Source organism: Melanostigma gelatinosum, assembly GCF_949748355.1.
Source record: "Melanostigma gelatinosum genome assembly, chromosome: 20".
Lineage (NCBI taxonomy): Eukaryota > Metazoa > Chordata > Actinopteri > Perciformes > Zoarcidae > Melanostigma > Melanostigma gelatinosum.
Window position 1 is genome coordinate 2,022,959 of NC_136653.1, and position 17,500 is coordinate 2,040,458.

Consider the following 17,500-nt stretch of genomic DNA (forward strand, 5'->3'; position numbering starts at 1 on the left):
TTCATCCTATTAGTACTGTATTGATCCTGCTCCAGCCCTTTTCCTGATGGTATCACTGGTTGCTACTCTACAACCGGACAACAAATTGAACAAAACAACGAACTACATACATGCGTTGGACTTGCCACATTACATTTGTACTTGTGTGAATGTGTGAATTGCCACTGTGTGTTTATAGCTGTGCATGTGAATGTGGCTTATAATCGGAATGCCCTCTAATATGTCTCAGGTTGGCAAGGCAACGGCTACAGCTGTCGGGATGTGGACGAATGTTTGATGAATAATGGCGGCTGCTCCTCCACTCCTGTGGTGCAATGCCTGAACACCATGGGCTCCTTCCACTGTGGTCCCTGCCCTCCAGGTATGAGGGGAGTTACCAGTGTAACTACCGTGCTATGAATTCTCTGTGACCCTCCAGAGACGGTATGTGATATCTGGTTGTCCATCATGCGCAGGAGGTCGAGACCTTATACCGACAAAGTCCCATGTGACCTCAGTGACTCAAGCATCTTTCTCATCTTTTTTTAGAAGTGCAGAGGATGGATAACAACTCCAAGTGATCAGCTATGGGGATTCTGGCGTAGCCGATAAAGAGCTAATGCTAGTAAACGTGACCAGTGTACATAACTTGCACAGAAACCTTTATCAGGGCGCCTGTGTCTCCCTGGTCATACGTATAACTTTGTCGGTCTATGGGCAACATGCATGTTCTGGATCTGTAAGTTTTACATATACGCCTCTGGTGGTCAAGAAGAATGACATGTTGTTGTTCTATGTTTATTATACATTGCATGATGAATTGATCCCCTACTAATGCAACCATTACTTACTGCCACCATCTAACAAAGTCATCCCTTCCTTAACCTCTTTAAGCCACATATGCCCACAAGTTTCCATCTCCTTCCTTCACCCTTTCTGAACAACGAGCCATAGTATCATTTTTACCTACCCTTATTTGATTATGGGGCGAGGATTTTAGACACAACCATTATCTGAATACTGCATCTCATTGAAGAATTTCCATTAAGTATTGATGGAAAAATATAGAAAACAAAATATTAATTTCAAGCATATCACCAAGCCCTTGTTGGAGCTCTACATTGGGTAATGTGTCTGGGTTTCACAGAGAAAAAAGTCTCGCCCTCCACTACAACAACCCAGAGGTCACTCCCCTGCTGGTGACTGTCTGTGCAGTGGTAAAGTAATGTGTTTAGTGAACTAAAAGAGGAGTCAAGACGAGCGTACTCCAGTCAGACTTCTTAATGACGGTGTCTTTTACTATCTCAGATTCACTCAGGAATCAAACAACCACCACACATGTGCCACAATCTATCTTGTATTTGTGCAGGCTACGAGGGGGATGGGAGAAGATGTACCCAGAGCGATCTCTGCGCTAACAACAATGGAGGCTGTTACCCATCAGCCACTTGCTCCTCCAGCCCAGGTAACAACAAACATACATGATTTCGTCTTCATCATCTAGGGACTATTATTTGTGGTAGAACTGATAAAAGATAATTCCTCAAGGATTCAAGGGAGGGGAGCCAGGAATCAGAAAAGGTAAGTCATGTGTTTTCTAGATTAGCTAAAGATGGAGAAGACTGAAAATCATAATTCTTTCCCAATGTTAATTTAATTTAATTATTTCCTTGTATAAGAACAAAACAGCTACATTACAAAGATGGCTTTTGTGTGTGCACAGGTAAAAAAAAGGTGAATATTGTTTATGAAATTAAGTTATGTCAATATGTCACTTTTTAAGGAAGAGAATAGAGGTGGATCGTCATAGCTACCAATGGTGGAACAGTCTTTCAATAGAGCCATTGTTAGCTAACCTTCAGGGGCTCATACCGTCACTATACTCTGCATTGTAACAGAAAGCAGATCACAGTAAAGCAAAATATGATTTTGTGAATTCAGCAGAGAAAATGCACCACATGTCCCCAAGTTATTCTATTCATGGTTGGCTTTTTAAAGTTTAGAATATTGATATGATATGTTGCTGAATGCAGCATTCAACACTTTAGAGTATAAGGCTCGTACACTATACTCCTTCTCCAAGTCCACACATACACATGTAGACTGGATGTTCAAAGTCCCATGACCCCTCTAGTAACCTAACAAGAGTAAAGAGCAGATCCACTGGTCTATGACCACATTGCTCCTTCTGGATCTGAGTTGGAAATACTTTACTCTTGAGCCGCCAGCTTTGTGCTGACATTTGATTGTCGCTCAGGTCGGATCTTATATTAATAGAGATAACTGTGGGACATGACCATGCACCTTTCTTCTCCACCAGGCACCAACCTCCCTGTATGTACCTGCCCTCCAGGCTACACAGGCAGTGGTTATGGACCGACTGGCTGCATCCAGACGAGCAACATCTGTCAGACCAACAGCCCCTGCGTCAACGGACAGTGTGTGGTGAGTGTGTTCAGCTGCTCAGATATGACTGGATAAAGTGTGGCTGTTATGAGAAAGATTTCTCTAACTTCATCTGCAATCACTCATTTTAAAAGATATGGCTGGTAATATTCTATATTTTATTATAGTCAACAAATTCCATGAAATGCCCAAATCCTAAAATAAATGTATCCCACTAACAAGTCGTGTGTGTGTGTATATCCAAAGCCAGATATATCTTCTTCCTCTTCCTCTTCTTCCTCAGGCTTAATTGTTAATATCTGTAAAATGAGCCATACTGTTGCATACAGTCGCTTGCTGCCAGAAAAACTCACCACAGCACCAAAAGTGGATTCATCTTTTAAAATATATTATGTTTATATTTGTGAGTTGTGCTTAAATGTCTTAACCTTTAAATATCAATACCCCATTTTACCTGGCTGTAATTATTCTGACTGTAAGCTGTCAGATGAGCTTATTGTATCGAAGCACAATGTAAATGATTACAGAGAGCAGGCGTTGACAGAACTGAGCTTACCCTGCTGAGACCAAGTGGAGAAGCTGTGCTGTCGATCCCCGTCCTTGCCGAATTGAGAGTTGATATGCACACGCCATCTAGTAGTTTGTCGGCTGAAAGGGTGGACCTGAAAACACGCAGACATGTTTGTGCAAGCTGTCATGTGATATGCTAATATGCAGTCCTTGTCCCTGGTTAGGTTTTTAAGATATACAACTATATAAGCATAGAGACAAACCGGCATAACACAAACATAGACGAACAGTAATTGAAACAACAATGAATGATAACAATTAAGAATACAACGCGATGCAGCTCAGTGTGAGCCATAGTTTTGCCTCTTTATTTTCATGTCAGGGTTGTAGAGGCTTGACTTGAAGCCACTGAGGGGCTGCTATACCGTTTCCAAACGTCCGTATAGCAATAAAGTTACTCAATGTATTTATTTGGACACCGTCAAGTCCAACCACAGTGTTGACGGTGATCTTTATATCAATGAATAACCTGCATATACAACCAAACAATTGGCTTATGATAAACCTGACGGATACAGGTACGCCTGTACCTGATAAAACCAGTACACAACACACCTGCTCTGTGATTACTGATTCACCTATTTGTATTTTCCCTGTATTGCATGTACAACCTACTGTACAAAAAGGTGAATTAGACACACTTAAACACATATTACTTTATGTATACATAATGAACACAATACGAAAATGGCTCCAACAGGGTATTTCAAAACCGTGGGCCTTTAACTGGAAAAGAGGACTGAACGATGTGAAACCTCTTGTATAAACAAATTCACGATGTCTGATAGTGCACTACTGCTGTCACAGGCCACCACCTCGGCTTCTGGATACATCTGCAATTGCAACTCTGGCTGGGGAGGAACAAATTGTGACCAGAATATCAATGAATGCTTAAGCAACCCATGTCAGAATGGAGGAACCTGCACCGACGGCATGAATGGATTCACATGTACTTGCACTGCCCAGTGGACTGGTCCACTCTGTCAGAGCTCACAGCAAGGTAAGATGTGGAGGGACTGGAAAGATAAAGGACGGGAGGTGAAGGGAAGAAGTAAGGAGGGATGGGCCATAAGGAGGTGGAGAGAGGCAAGGAAAAGAAGAGTAGAATGGATGTGCAGAGACACATGAAGGAGTTAAGGGACTGGATGAAAACTGTGGGCACTGTCCTAATAGACCTTATTGTTAAATTTCACTAAACTGTAATCTGTTTGCATGAATCTATGTATGTGTGTTGACAGTGTGTGGAGGTTACCTGACTGGCCCTGCTGGTTCCTTCAGTCATCCCAACACCCCAGGTCATGATGAATATGATCACCAGGTCAGCTGTGCCTGGGTGATTCGCATTGAACCTAACAAGGTCAGCTGCAGTCCTGTTGCTCTCATTTACTCTCACTTGACTTTCCTTTTGTCATGTCATTCTGGACAGGTAGTTGTAAGGTCCAGAGGACGTCCTCTGCAGGGATCACGGTGTTGTAAGCTCGGCTGAGATCACTTTCCTTTTCACAGTAACGGCCCTGGAAGCGCTACATTGGCTTGTGTGAACAATACATTTGGTGGCTAATTGTTTAAGTGAATGCTTACCTGTCTAACAATCAGGGAGCTACATCAATAACTGATCGGGGTCTTGCAGTTCTGGTTTAGTCTTCCCCAACTGCTGACTGTGGTGTAGCTGCTGGATGTTCACTGAACCTTGTGTGCTGGACAGGCCATGCCATGTGATCAGAGCAGAGCAGCTTCTGTGCTCTGATACCAAAACAACCAGCTAAAAGAGAAAGAGATCGTCATTGGTGGATGTGACTATATTGAAATGTGGCAGATTGACTGAGAGCCTTTGACTTTTGTGTTCCCTCTCCTTTAGATTCTGCATATTACCTTTCCTTTCTTTGATCTGGAGAGCAGCGCCAACTGCAACTATGACTTCCTTCAGATTCATGATGGAGACAGTGCCTCTGCTTACATGATTGGAAAATACTGCGGCCAAAATAACCCACAGGAGCTCTTCAGCTCCCACAATTCCCTGTATTTCTGGTTTCGCTCGGACCATTCTGTCAGTGCGGGTGGCTTCACAGTTGCTTGGCAGTCTGAGGACCCAGGTAGGGGTGTTTCATCTGCTCTGGTTTGGTTAATGAGTAATCCTTCAAAGTTTGAACTTACTTCCGCTTATAGACACTGACTTTTATTTACATGTTTGCATGGTGGATTGTGGAGGCGGTGCTCTATTGAGAATGGCTTTTTTTCTTTTTCCACTCACGGGCTAAACTCAGAGTGAACAAACTCTGATCAGTTTTCTGTAACCGAAAAACGAGTTTCCCATCTCAGGGTTAGTCACCTCAGAGGCCGGGCTTAGCCTCAGAGTTTATTAAACCTGCTTTCTGAAACAGAACAGGAGACAAACAAAAAACGGTGACTAACACAAGACAATTCAAAGAAGAAAACAACAAATATCAACTACTCTGCCTACTGTACTACCTAAACCTGTAATGACAGTAATGACAGTAATTATAGTAATGTGGCTTTGGCTTTAACCACTGAGCCCCATTTGTAAATGTCAGCAAGCTGCTCAAAAGTTTTAGTGTTGCATCTCACAAAGAGTTTTGAAGGTCAAAGTCAATCTGTTGTCATCTTAGTGTGTGGAGGCGAACTAACTGCCAACTACGGCAACATCAACTCACCTGGCTACCCTGGAAACTACCCTCCTAGCCGAGACTGCTATTGGGCGGTGACAGTGGAGCCCAGCCTGCTCATTACCTTTGCATTTGGGACTCTCAGTCTGGAGCAGCACCCTGATTGCAACTTTGACTTCCTGGAGGTGAGAAATGCTGGATTGGGTACAATGAACAAAACAATCACGTTTAACGTTTACCTGGTTGCCTATACAGAGAAGCTGTAACACAGGCACAGTTGTTTGTATTTTGTCAGGTGTGTGCACTGTATGCCCCTGGTGATTCCACTTCATGCAACAAGCCTAATGCAATTCTTTCTCCATTTATTGTCTTTTGCGGCCAAATATTGTAGATCCGGGATGGTCTTCTACCTGAAGACCCAGTTCTGGGGAAGTACTGCAGTACTGCATCACCGCCCCCTCTGCAGACCACTGGTCCATCTGCATGGATCCACTTCCACTCCGACTTTAGTGTCTCTGACCGAGGCTTCCACATTACATACACAACATCACCAAGTAAGAAACTGTGCATACCAAGTAAGACAGTGTGTACACCATGTCATCATTTAACACATTACATAACTGTCTCACATGACATTTATTGGAAGATTATGATTAATCTTTACCTTGGGAGTGTGGGAGCCCGATTCAGCCCCACCGTGAGAGCGAGCCGGTACGCACGCGGTGCAGCAGTCTTCAGCTGCGCCGCATCGTAATAACGCTGCCAAAACTGGTTTACAATTAAAAGGAATTTACTGAAGCAAATACAAGTATACAGTGAAGTACACTACTTCTATGGAATATAAAACAATAAAACAAACGAAAACCCCGTGCAAAAAACTCCCCTCAGCTTCTCAGAAGACACGTGTGTCCCCTGGAAGAGAAGAGAAGAGTCCCGAGAAGAGAAAAAGACTTTGATTAAACCACCCACATACAGTTCGAAACCCCTCCCCTTTTGTCTATCTCAATTCCTATTGGCTAACTTCAACCTTCTCCTCCTCGCAGGACCCTCGCACGGGTGTGATCTATAATTGCCTGTCTAGAAGTCTCTCTGTCCCTAACCCTTACTCTTAATACATTCAATGACTGTCTGTTATGGCTTAACCCTTCTATGATAAACATTCTATATAAAAGATAAGACTTTGCAACTTTTGGCAAAAGCTTCACGTCTACAAATTCTACTAAGATACTCTTCTAGCTACTAATCCTAAAACACTTTTATGATTATCCTAATTATGTATTTCCAAAACACTTCTGATTATGACTAATTATGAATTCTTAAATATGAATCATTAAACACTTCTATTATAACTTCTTAACAAACAGTTCTACACTCAAATTTCCTACAGGAGCAATATAACAAGACAGGACCAATGTCTTCAGAATCAGGAACACTTAAAAACTATTACGTTCCAGTTGCTCTTGTATATAAGTACAAATAAATATAAGATCTATTACTATGTGGTGGTGGACTGCAGTCATCACCGCAGACGGCCGGTAAGGGAGGGCACAGTGAGCACTAAGTTCAAGGCCCAGGGAAAAAGAACAGTCCTGTCCTCTGCTGGAAAGCTGAAACGAAACACTTGTTGGTTACGGAGCTCCTTACCCTGGGATGTGTTGTATCTTAGGTGACCCTGGCTGTGGTGGTACCTTCACTGACAGTGAGGGCATCATCATATCACCCAACTGGCCCAACGACTATGCCCACAATCGCCAGTGTATATATTTGATCAGGTTGCCAGTGGGTGAAAAGGTGGCCCTCAACTTCACTCACTTGAACCTGGAGAGTCACAGCAGCTGCACTTTTGACTATGTGGAGGTAGGACTTGTTTATGAATTAATGACATTCTTGTTCATTTCTCAAAATGTTCTTGAATAACTAATAAATAGTTCAACCCCATATCTTGCTAAATACATGAAGAAACACTCTGCTTTATAAATTACATTTTTAAAACATAACTGCTTCTGTGATTTTCTTCACCAACAATGCTTCTTCCAGCCTAACTTGGGTTATTTTCCTGTGCCCCACCTATTTGTCAGATTCATGCCACTGAAAGCAATGGTTAAGGTTTGGGAAGAATTTGACTTTGGTTTAAAATTGAAAAAGTCTACACATGATGTGCAACACATCCCAGCTCATGCTTCAAGTCAGCAATGACTTTGCAATAGTCCATCAAGACCACATTCTTTCCCTAACCAATAAAAGAGAGAACATAAATCATGCAGATGTTGGAGGAAAACAGTTGAAATATTTTGACAGTGATCCACTAAAATGAAAGTGTACTCGTTATGATGGCTTGGCTGGCACTATATTTCCTACAAGTGTATAAGCTGTAGCCAGTAAGTTGTGTATAAACTTGGCCTGTCAGCATTGCAGTCTGTGAGGATTTGTTAACTGGTTCTGAAACAGTCTTAGTTTAATCCGGATGCCTCTATATGTCAGTAAATAAGACCCTCAGAGAGAAGATTGTCTTTTCTATATAGTTATTCTTAATACTCGTCATCGGCGCCAACAGGTTGGATTCCGATGATATTAGACTAAATCATGCAGGTTCAATAGAAACTCCCTCAGCTCGGACTCTAGTGGGGCCTCTAGCAGAGTCCAGCCCAACAAAAACTTACTTCAGAGGACAGACCAAGGTCTGGCTTCACTCCTGAGGATAGACCCAGATCTGGAGTCACTGCCACCTTGGACCTGCAGTCAGAGCTCGAGTGGGAGATGAAGCAGTCTGCGCCTGGCTGCAGCATTTCCTCCTCTGGCAGGAGCAGAGCTTTGCCTCGCTGCTCCACCGGTCTCTTCTGAAAGCCAACACCTACATCACTCTGCTGGAGACCCAGGCTGTATAATGGGGAGGGAAGAGAGGCATGGGAGAACCAGTACTGCAAAAGGAAGACTGTCAGATTGAAAGGGTTGACAGCCATCCTGGAATTCACTAATTTCTTACAATAGCAATTCCATGAATATTTTTCTTCCAAGAACCAGAAACGCCAGATAACAGAGATATAATGTTGCTGAATGCGAGATGTCTTGAATGTGCAATACGTCAAGCAGACAAGTCAACTTCTGAACAAGAGAAAGTTTTGTGCAGTGGAGGAAATCGTTTTACGAATCAAGAGCGACAGTTCTGCAGATGCATGCGTCAATCTTTAACATTATTCTTACATTTTTTGTTACATTAGATTTTGACATAATTCAAATTTTCAAAGATTACTCTTCATTTAGGTTCCGTATTGTTTTCATCGTGAAAAATAGGTTGTCAACAAATATTGTTTGGCATAGTTTTAGTTGACAAAATGTACACTGCCTTTAACCCACTTCTCCTACCTCTGCTTTCATCCCCTTTCATTCCAGGTTCGTGATGGCAGAATGGAGACTGATCCTCTGATAGGGAAGTACTGTGGGAGCTCCCTGCCAGCGCCCGTTCAGTCGTCCACCAACTTCCTGTGGATCCGTTTCAGGTCCGACAGCTCAGTCAGCCGGGCTGGTTTCAGGGCAGTCTATACCGTTGGTGAGATGCCACACATTTATTCTATGTGATATGATGTCATGTTTATGTGTTGTTTGTTATGTTATATATGTTTTGAGAAAATGGCATGCCCAGTGAGCCATATGTGTTTGGGCTGTGGGATAACGATGCCAATGGATGATAGTCATGATCACTGTGTGCATTGCATAGGTCTGGGCCATGCACACATGGCCAGTCAAGACCCATAAACTAGATTGAGGGAGGCTAGGCCTCTGACATTTTCTCGTTAACACCCAGTCTCATTGGGCAGCTGCAGCAGGCTGAGCTGCTAAGGGTAGTGGTTTGGAATCCTTTCATATCCTGGGTGTGGCTGTCAGGAAATGGTTTGCAATGGCCACTCTCAGGTCAAACGCTCTAGGTCTTCTGTCAGTCCCACGCACACGATTTAAGACCCGTGGTGACCGAGCCTTTGAGGCAGTGGCCCCGAGGCTCTGGAATGCTCTGCCTGCAACTCTACGCCTCGCAGATACTGTGGATACTTTTAAAAGCCAGCTAAAAACCCACCTGTTTAGGCTGGCGTTTGTGTAAAAGTAAACCCATGTCCTAGACCTGCTCTTAAAATTTGTTTTACATTTTTATTTTATTTTTATTTTATTCTTTAACATTTTTTATTCACTCTGTGTAGATAATTTATTGACCCTAGGGTCACATTGTGTTTTTTATGCTTTTAAATGTCTGCTCTGTTAAGCACTTTGTGATAGTACTGTCTGTGAAAAGCGCTATATAAATAAAATTCATTCATTCATTCATTCATTCTGTGGGGCAAGGGACACTACCCAGGACCCACTTATGCCTTATTAGGGGTGGAGGTGCTGGATCTGGTAGGCCCCATGTCGGATTTGTCTGATGTTGAGGAAATTGATGTGTTCTGGCTCAGAGGGTGAAGACCGCCCCCTAGGTCAGGTTTGTGTGGTTGCAAAGCTGGTAGAGGAAGAGAAGGATCAACCACCTCCACTCTATCACCGGGTTATTACTCGATTACTATTACATTTAAATGCCAGCTGAGCGGGGCAATGGGACCTTCCATTTTGATAATGGGGAGGCTGGCCAGTTTGGCAAACAATGCCTTTCAAATGGTGCAGAAAGTTTCGATCATCTAAAATCATCTGTTAAGGTGCTGCATGTATCCTTGCCCCTAGCTAAACTGGAGAAAGGAGCAGGATGTTGAGGTGCTACCTCTGGCTGTCTCAGTCACGGCTGAAAAGGGAAGACATGACCTGTCTGCTTATGCTGCCTGTGGTGGCATCTGCCTTGTCTGGGCCATATGCAAATGAGATGCTCCAGCAGGCCCAACACACTAGTGGTGCATATAAGAGATGTTGGCAAGGCTGTGAACAGTTTGTATCGACAGCTCCACAGACTGGCCACACCAGCTGGCTTCAGTGGCTTCAGGTGAGAGCTAAACGTGGTTGGAAGAAAGAACGCAGACCCCCCACTTCCACAGCGTCTTTCCCAAGAAACCCTTGGGCGGGTCCCCTGGGTTGTTTTCACCATGACTCGGTTGTTTGTAGTGTCTGTGCTAACTCCCACTGACAAAGTCAGCCACTTTTTCATTGGTAGCAGACCCTCAATACAGGGTGGTTCTGGCTGCGGAGATCTACGTTCTCCTGGCAAAAGGCCATCAGGGTGGTGAAGCAGAAGATTAGTGGGCTGGGTTCACGTTACTTCTTCATTCCCAAAAAGCATGGGAGACTAAGACCATGTGGGAGTGGGTAAAGGATCATCGGATCAGCCCTTCAGGGAGGGATTATTACCTGGTGAATGGAAGGATGTAGGGGACTGATGGTGCTTTCGCATTAGCTGTGCCAAACCGGTACCAATCTCTCGTTGCCGCCAAGGAAACAGCTCACTGTTACTGAAAAAGAGATATTCTCCCCATTGGGCAAGGATGCAGTGGCACACTTCCCTCCCTGCACCCTCCTGCACTGATATCTACAGAGAGTCCAGGTGGATGAAATAAACCTCATCTTGGTGGGGGATTAGGTCTGCGACATATTGCTACACAGCTGTAGGGTCCTGGCTGACCAGTGTCCAGACAGACTAGCTGTGTTTTCATGTTCAGGTGTTCTAAATTTGCTTATATAATTCCTTGATATTGGTAGCATTAGGTTATAGCTCGTATACAATTTTTTTTAAGAAGGATTTCAAATTAAGTAAATTGACAAATTCTTGGAGTAACTACTGGGTATTCATACTACATACTAGTGTATTCAGGATATATAGTCATCGAAATATTCAGTCTTTGATATTTGTTTCAGACAAGTAATGTTTGACAGTAAAAATGAGGAACACCAGTAAATCATGATGAAGGAATTATCTCATATCCATACAGAAGTCAAAGCATTAGCAACTGACCCGCCATTAACCCTTTCTCTACCCAGGTTGTGGAGGTATTTTCTCTGGGACTGGGCAGCTACGCTCTCCCTACCACCCCAATGCCTATCCCCACAATAAGGTCTGTGAGTGGGTTATTAACCAGCCAGAGGGCTATGTGGTCACACTCAACTTCCTGTCATTTGACGTTGAGGGAAGCTCCTGCGGTTTTGACTTTGTTGAGGTAAACAAATGTTACAATTTTCATGTAAATCAAGCTCTTGGACCAAAATATAAAACTGACTTCTACAAAACATTCTTTTGCGCAAATGTTTTACTTTCCAACTGAATACAGAATAACAGCCACACCATTCTTCATCACTTCTTCATCATATTGTTATTATTATTACATTTTCTATTGTCATTTTAATTGTTGGTAATGGTTATGATGATAAAAAGCATGCAATTATGGTACTCTTATTGCTGCTATGAAATGCAGTACAATAATATGGTAGCAGCTCTCCAGGAGCTGAAAGAATACCAGGCTACACAGTGGCACAAAGCATATCCGAAAAGTTTTCTTTGATGTCACAATTTGTGTTGCCATAGGGGCTTTTGTGTTATGCCACTAAAACGTAAAATCAAATTTTTTCCTTTTTTCAACACACACATTATGGGTGGATAGATTGAGCATCGTGGGTCAGGTATAATGATGCATGTGTCTTCTTCCAGGTGAGGGATGGCTCCACATCTAGCTCTACTCTTCTGGGGACATTTTGTGGAGCTGACATTCCCCCCAGGCTCCAGTCCACACAGAGATCGATGTACATCCGCTTTAAGACAGACTCCTCTGTCAGCAACCATGGATTTGAAGCAGCCTATGACTCTGCCTTGGAGGGTGAGACATATCTATAATTTGCAAAGGTTTTCCATTCTGACTGGCCTCCTATGTTAAGAACTAATTTCTTGTATGTCACCAATGATTATTATTATTAGTAGTAGTAGTAGTAGTCGCAAACATGTTAACAAAATGTTGCAGCGCACACCTTTTATCCTTATACTTTTGTGGTTTGATTGTTTGAGTATTTTAGATCTTACTGTTATTAATCAGCAAGAAGCAAAATCTTCCTACAGTGTTCCAAAAAAAAAAGAACAGGGATCATCTCAAACAGTCCTCTTTGAGTCTGACAGAAATAAACCACTGAAAGAAGTCTGGTGGGAATCCCTGTAGCCAGCAGCATTCCCTGTAAAAAGAGTGTAAAATGTAGTTTAAAGCTTCCGAAGCCAGTGGGTGGGCATATGATCTTAGAATATTTTGTTATGTATAGCATAGAGTTGAATAAACACATTGCTTTAAATATAGCTAGTTGAACCTTATAACTCAAGTCTTGGACACAGTACTGCAGACTTCTAAGCAGATGAATGCAAAAATGATGAATATTAGTATTTTGGTATTTTTGTACCAGGCTGTGGTGATACCCTGACCAGTCCTTTAGGCACCATCACAAGCCCTGGCCACCCCAACAACTACCCCCATGGTGCCAACTGTACCTGGTACATCAGTGTTACCCCAGGCAACCTGGTTCGGCTGTCGTTCGACTCCTTCAACCTGGAGTACCACCTCAACTGTAACTTTGATTACCTGGAGGTGTACGACAATGGCACTGTACAGACCGGAACCAAGATTGGCAGGTACATGATACATTTATGAGACACATAAAATACATACTTAACACTTTGCTAAGCCCTTCGTCAAACAAAAAGGCAAAGAAAATAAGAGAAAAAGGGGACACTCAAAGCAAGGCAGATCCTCACCGCCGCAGTAAAATACAGGAACTGTTTCTCTATCACACAGAAACCCGACTGGCGAACTCAGATTCGGCCAGCCGCGGTTCAATTCAATTCAATTCAATTTATTTTTGTGAAGCCCAAAATCACAAATTTGCCTCAGAGGGCTTTACAATCTGTACACATATGACATCCTCTGTCTCGGAGCCGTTACATCAGAACAGGAAAAACTCCCCCAAAAAACCCTTTAACGGGGAGAAAAGAGGAAGAGACCTTAGAGGAGGGATCCCTCTCCCAGGATGGACAGAAGTGCAATAGATGTCATGTGTACAGGTTCGTTTAGCTGATATAACTGTCAGTTAAAAGAATCCCAACCTCACTCGCGGTGACTCATCTAACCACAACACTATTACAACAGCATGGAATACAACAATCATTTTCTTTGCGAAGTGAACTTTGCGAAGTGTCAAATATTTGTTGTACTTAAGAGATTTGGGTGCTTTGTATGTGCAGGTACTGTGGACGTTCAGTGCCTCCTTCCATCACCAGTACTGACAGCCTGCTGACCCTGCTGTTTGTGTCGGACTCAAGTTTAGGCACCGAGGGATTCTCTTCCAGCTATGTCTCAATCAATGCCACCACAGGTACACCATTGTCTTTTTTCAGTTTTTAGTGAATATCGTTCAGCAAAATAACAGCAAAAATACTCACAAGCCCACGTTCCACTACAAGATTTAACTAGCTCATTTGCATGCCACACCAGCATGGAGATAATGCTGTGACCTGCGGCTCATAAAACTCATTCACCTTGTCTGTGTGAAGTGGGTATTAGGATATTTACGTTTGTCCCTTTTTGTCAATAAGGTTGTGTTCGGACTGAAACTAGCACTGCAGCAAAAAATAATACAACCTCCTCACCAGGAACGGAAATTCAACGTCATCTTGCATTTTACCGCCTTATGATAAACATTCCTGAAAGATTACTTTTTAATGGGAATCATTTATTCATGTCTGATAAATTACTTACAAATCATGGGATTGGCCAACATCGTGATACAGAGCAATGTTATATATGAGTATGTATACGTTTGTAATCGCTTGCAATAAGCAGTCAGTTGACATGAATTGTGTTGGATAGGGTTGACCGGGCATACACAGTCGGCCTCATGCAAGAACCTTTGCACATCTTTATCCATATTAATTTATATTTTCATATATTGTGAGGATTTATTTGTTCTATTCACTAAATATACTTAAACTGGCCGACACTGCATTTTATTTCATCTTGTATGTCGTGTTAACTCTCACTACACATTTTAATCGTCCTTTTCGCTGATATCTGCAGCTTTTATCCTCACACTGTATCGATCAATTGATGGGCCACAATGTCAAGTTCAGTTTTCTATCACATCACAGCCACAACATGTATAGAACTGTTGTTAATAGAGTGTAGAACAAATCTTTTGACAGCAGCCGTGACGGAAATGTGGAAGAGCAACTACAAGACACCTGACAGAAATCCAACCGATCATCTGACTGACAGATCGCTAATCAATCAGGCTATTAATCTGGAGTTGTGAGGCCCCTCATACTGCACGTCAAATGACACTGAAAAATGAGTCATGGGTGCCAACCTTCCAACGAGTCCGAGTTTCAGCCGATGATACACTTGTAAAAACATAGTTATGAATATTATATTCCATTTCTGCTAATTAATTCCTTTAAATCCCACACCCTGCTCCTTCAAATGAATGGAAAATGTTTTCAATCCAAAAACCCACATTTTAGAGAACCAACCTCCATTTCACTCTGTACAGTGTATTTTTATTTGGATACAATGAAAACTAGGAACTACGTATTACAAGTACGTGCTTAAACGTTTTTCTCTCATCAGACTGCGGTGAGACCTTCACCTCCTCTACAGGCTCCTTTAGTTCACCCAACTACCCTGACCACTACCCCAACAATAGAGACTGCGTCTTCAAGATTATAGTGCAAGTCAACATGCAGATTATGCTGAACTTCAGCAACTTTGAGCTGGAGGGCTCCCCTCCTTCTTGCAACTTTGACTTTGTTGAGATCAGGTAAGGATAAATTAAGGTTGTAGAATCTGTCTGTCTTTGGAGAAGAAGACCTTGTGTCAGCATCATAGACATAGCTTTTGACGTCCCATTTGCATGCGACTGAAGTTCCTCCACAGCCATTTTAATTATTTACTGACGTATAAGGAAGGCTCACTGATTTTGGTTTGTTGACTTTGGTAACACTACAGAATCAAGTAAGTTGTCATGTTCAGAGACCGAGCAGATAAAGTTCAACGTTTTTACTCTTTTTACTAAGTCTTTACTCGCTGTCAAAAGACAGGAGGAAACTAGAAACCAGGCAGAGTTAACCACGCAGCGATTCGATTCCAAGGTACCGGCAGAGAGACATGCAGGTCGGTAACAGGCAGGCCAAATATCTGGAAGGCTTAATGAGACACCTAAGACAGGGAGCAGATGGAGACATATACTCTGCCCAGTATCATGGCACGTCATGAAATCGTCACGAAATGCAATATTGTGTTTTTTCTACATAGACACAAAATGTCCATTTTTGTCTCACTCAGGACGAAAACAATGAAATGGAAAGTCAATTATGATCCTTTTTTGTGGTGGACACATTAATTAAAAGCATCCACGTGATTAAGCAACGGTCAGAGCAAGTGACGTAGTATTGAGTATCAAAAAGACCACTTATAGAGGGAGGTGGATGGGTCCAACAAGCCCAAGACCCAAGACCAGTGTTTATCAAAGTGTTGTGGTTTGGTTTGTTGCAATTTCTACACAAAACTATGGATTGCATTTTGTGCCTATTTCAAGAACTGCCATTAGAGTATGTAGATAAACTGCCGGGCCGATGGCGGAAGTGTGAACAGGTGAGCTAGCGGGTGGGGCAGTCAGGGACAGGGGGCAGTGAAACGACCATAAATCAAACAGCTGTTGTGACGGGTATGTGTCTTAAACACTCATCTACCGGACACTCCCCACTGTGCGTGTACACAGGAGACACATCTGTCTTTGTTTGTCCAATATGACCACTCACATTTTAAACGTCCACCATCTTTCGCAGGGACGGTGGCTATGAGACGTCTCCCTTGATTGGTAAGTTCTGTGCCTCTCAGGGGCCTCCACTCCTGGTATCCCACAGCAATCGTCTTTGGGTTAGATTCCACTCAGACAGCACCGTCACGCTTGGTGGATTCACTGCCCACTGGGATGGCACACAGACTGGTGAGTGGTTCATCTTTTTTAATGTTAGCTTATCTTCTTGTAGCCACATTAAGCAGAGAAAGTAAGTCATGACCACAACCACCTGGAATTTGAGACCGTTTTAGACCCTATTCATGTGTACTTCATCAAGTATACTCTCAATGTTATAACTTTGTGGAAATGAATCATTCGTGTTATATTATTCCAACTGAACTTAAATTGCACATTTTTATTTTCATTCAGGCTAATGTCAATGAAGATAAGTAAAATTACAACAAAAAAGATTAAATACAAACGTCAGAATATGAATTGTATAAGAATTAATGCTAACGAATATAAAAGTAATAAACGTCTCTTTCTAATGTATAAGTCTTATGTTACACTTTGTTGAACAAACGTTGACCAGGGAAAAGAACTGTGTTAATGTCAGTTTGCATGCTAGGAGTTATCAGCAGGTCAACTGTATAAGCTGTACAGCTTTAAAACATCTCTGCATCTGTCACTTTATGCTTGATGGCAGAGTTCTTAGTTTTCAGCAGCACTGCTTACAAAAATGTGTCGACGGCTTCCAGTGCATATGGGCTTATGCCGTCTCACTGTAGCCAAAGGCCCTTTTTTCCTTTTAATAACAATAAAACACATTCACAATACATTTGTCAAATTAGATTGACCAAAAAGGAGGACTTGTGATTATAGCTGGACTTCACATGTTACAGAATATACACACATTTTGTAAAATTACAATCTTTTTTGTATGAAGTTGAAACAATCATGCCCTTTACACCACTTTTCAGCTTTGGTTCTTTGGATTACGTTTTGCACATTGTACTTGATTTCATTCCTATTTCCAAGGCTGTGGAGGGTTGCTGACAACGACCTCTGGAGGATTTTCCTCCCCTAACTACCCGTTGCCCTACCACACTAATGCTGAGTGCTACTGGAACATCAGGACTAACCAGGGCAGCCAGCTCCTCCTCTCTTTCCCTGATTTCCACCTGGAGTCC

At 42.5% G+C, this 17,500-nt stretch overlaps 1 protein-coding gene across 1 annotated transcript in view; it reads left to right on the forward strand.

Moving 5' to 3' along the window:
- Positions 1-17,500, forward strand: part of cubn (cubilin (intrinsic factor-cobalamin receptor)) — a gene marked incomplete at both ends in the record, with an annotated part of 74,257 nt that overhangs the window by 11,369 nt on the left and 45,388 nt on the right. Inside the window, 17 exons of the mRNA XM_079292131.1 lie at positions 230-361; positions 1,349-1,444; positions 2,300-2,424; positions 3,763-3,955; positions 4,194-4,312; positions 4,814-5,048; positions 5,583-5,764; positions 5,971-6,133; positions 7,246-7,436; positions 8,970-9,126; positions 11,526-11,701; positions 12,190-12,355; positions 12,924-13,149; positions 13,759-13,889; positions 15,140-15,329; positions 16,357-16,517; positions 17,349-17,500. The exon at positions 17,349-17,500 is cut by the window's right edge and continues 30 nt beyond it. Of these exons, the coding sequence (XP_079148257.1) occupies positions 230-361; positions 1,349-1,444; positions 2,300-2,424; positions 3,763-3,955; positions 4,194-4,312; positions 4,814-5,048; positions 5,583-5,764; positions 5,971-6,133; positions 7,246-7,436; positions 8,970-9,126; positions 11,526-11,701; positions 12,190-12,355; positions 12,924-13,149; positions 13,759-13,889; positions 15,140-15,329; positions 16,357-16,517; positions 17,349-17,500 (2,795 nt within the window). The remainder of the gene's footprint in view (positions 1-229; positions 362-1,348; positions 1,445-2,299; positions 2,425-3,762; positions 3,956-4,193; positions 4,313-4,813; positions 5,049-5,582; positions 5,765-5,970; positions 6,134-7,245; positions 7,437-8,969; positions 9,127-11,525; positions 11,702-12,189; positions 12,356-12,923; positions 13,150-13,758; positions 13,890-15,139; positions 15,330-16,356; positions 16,518-17,348) is intronic.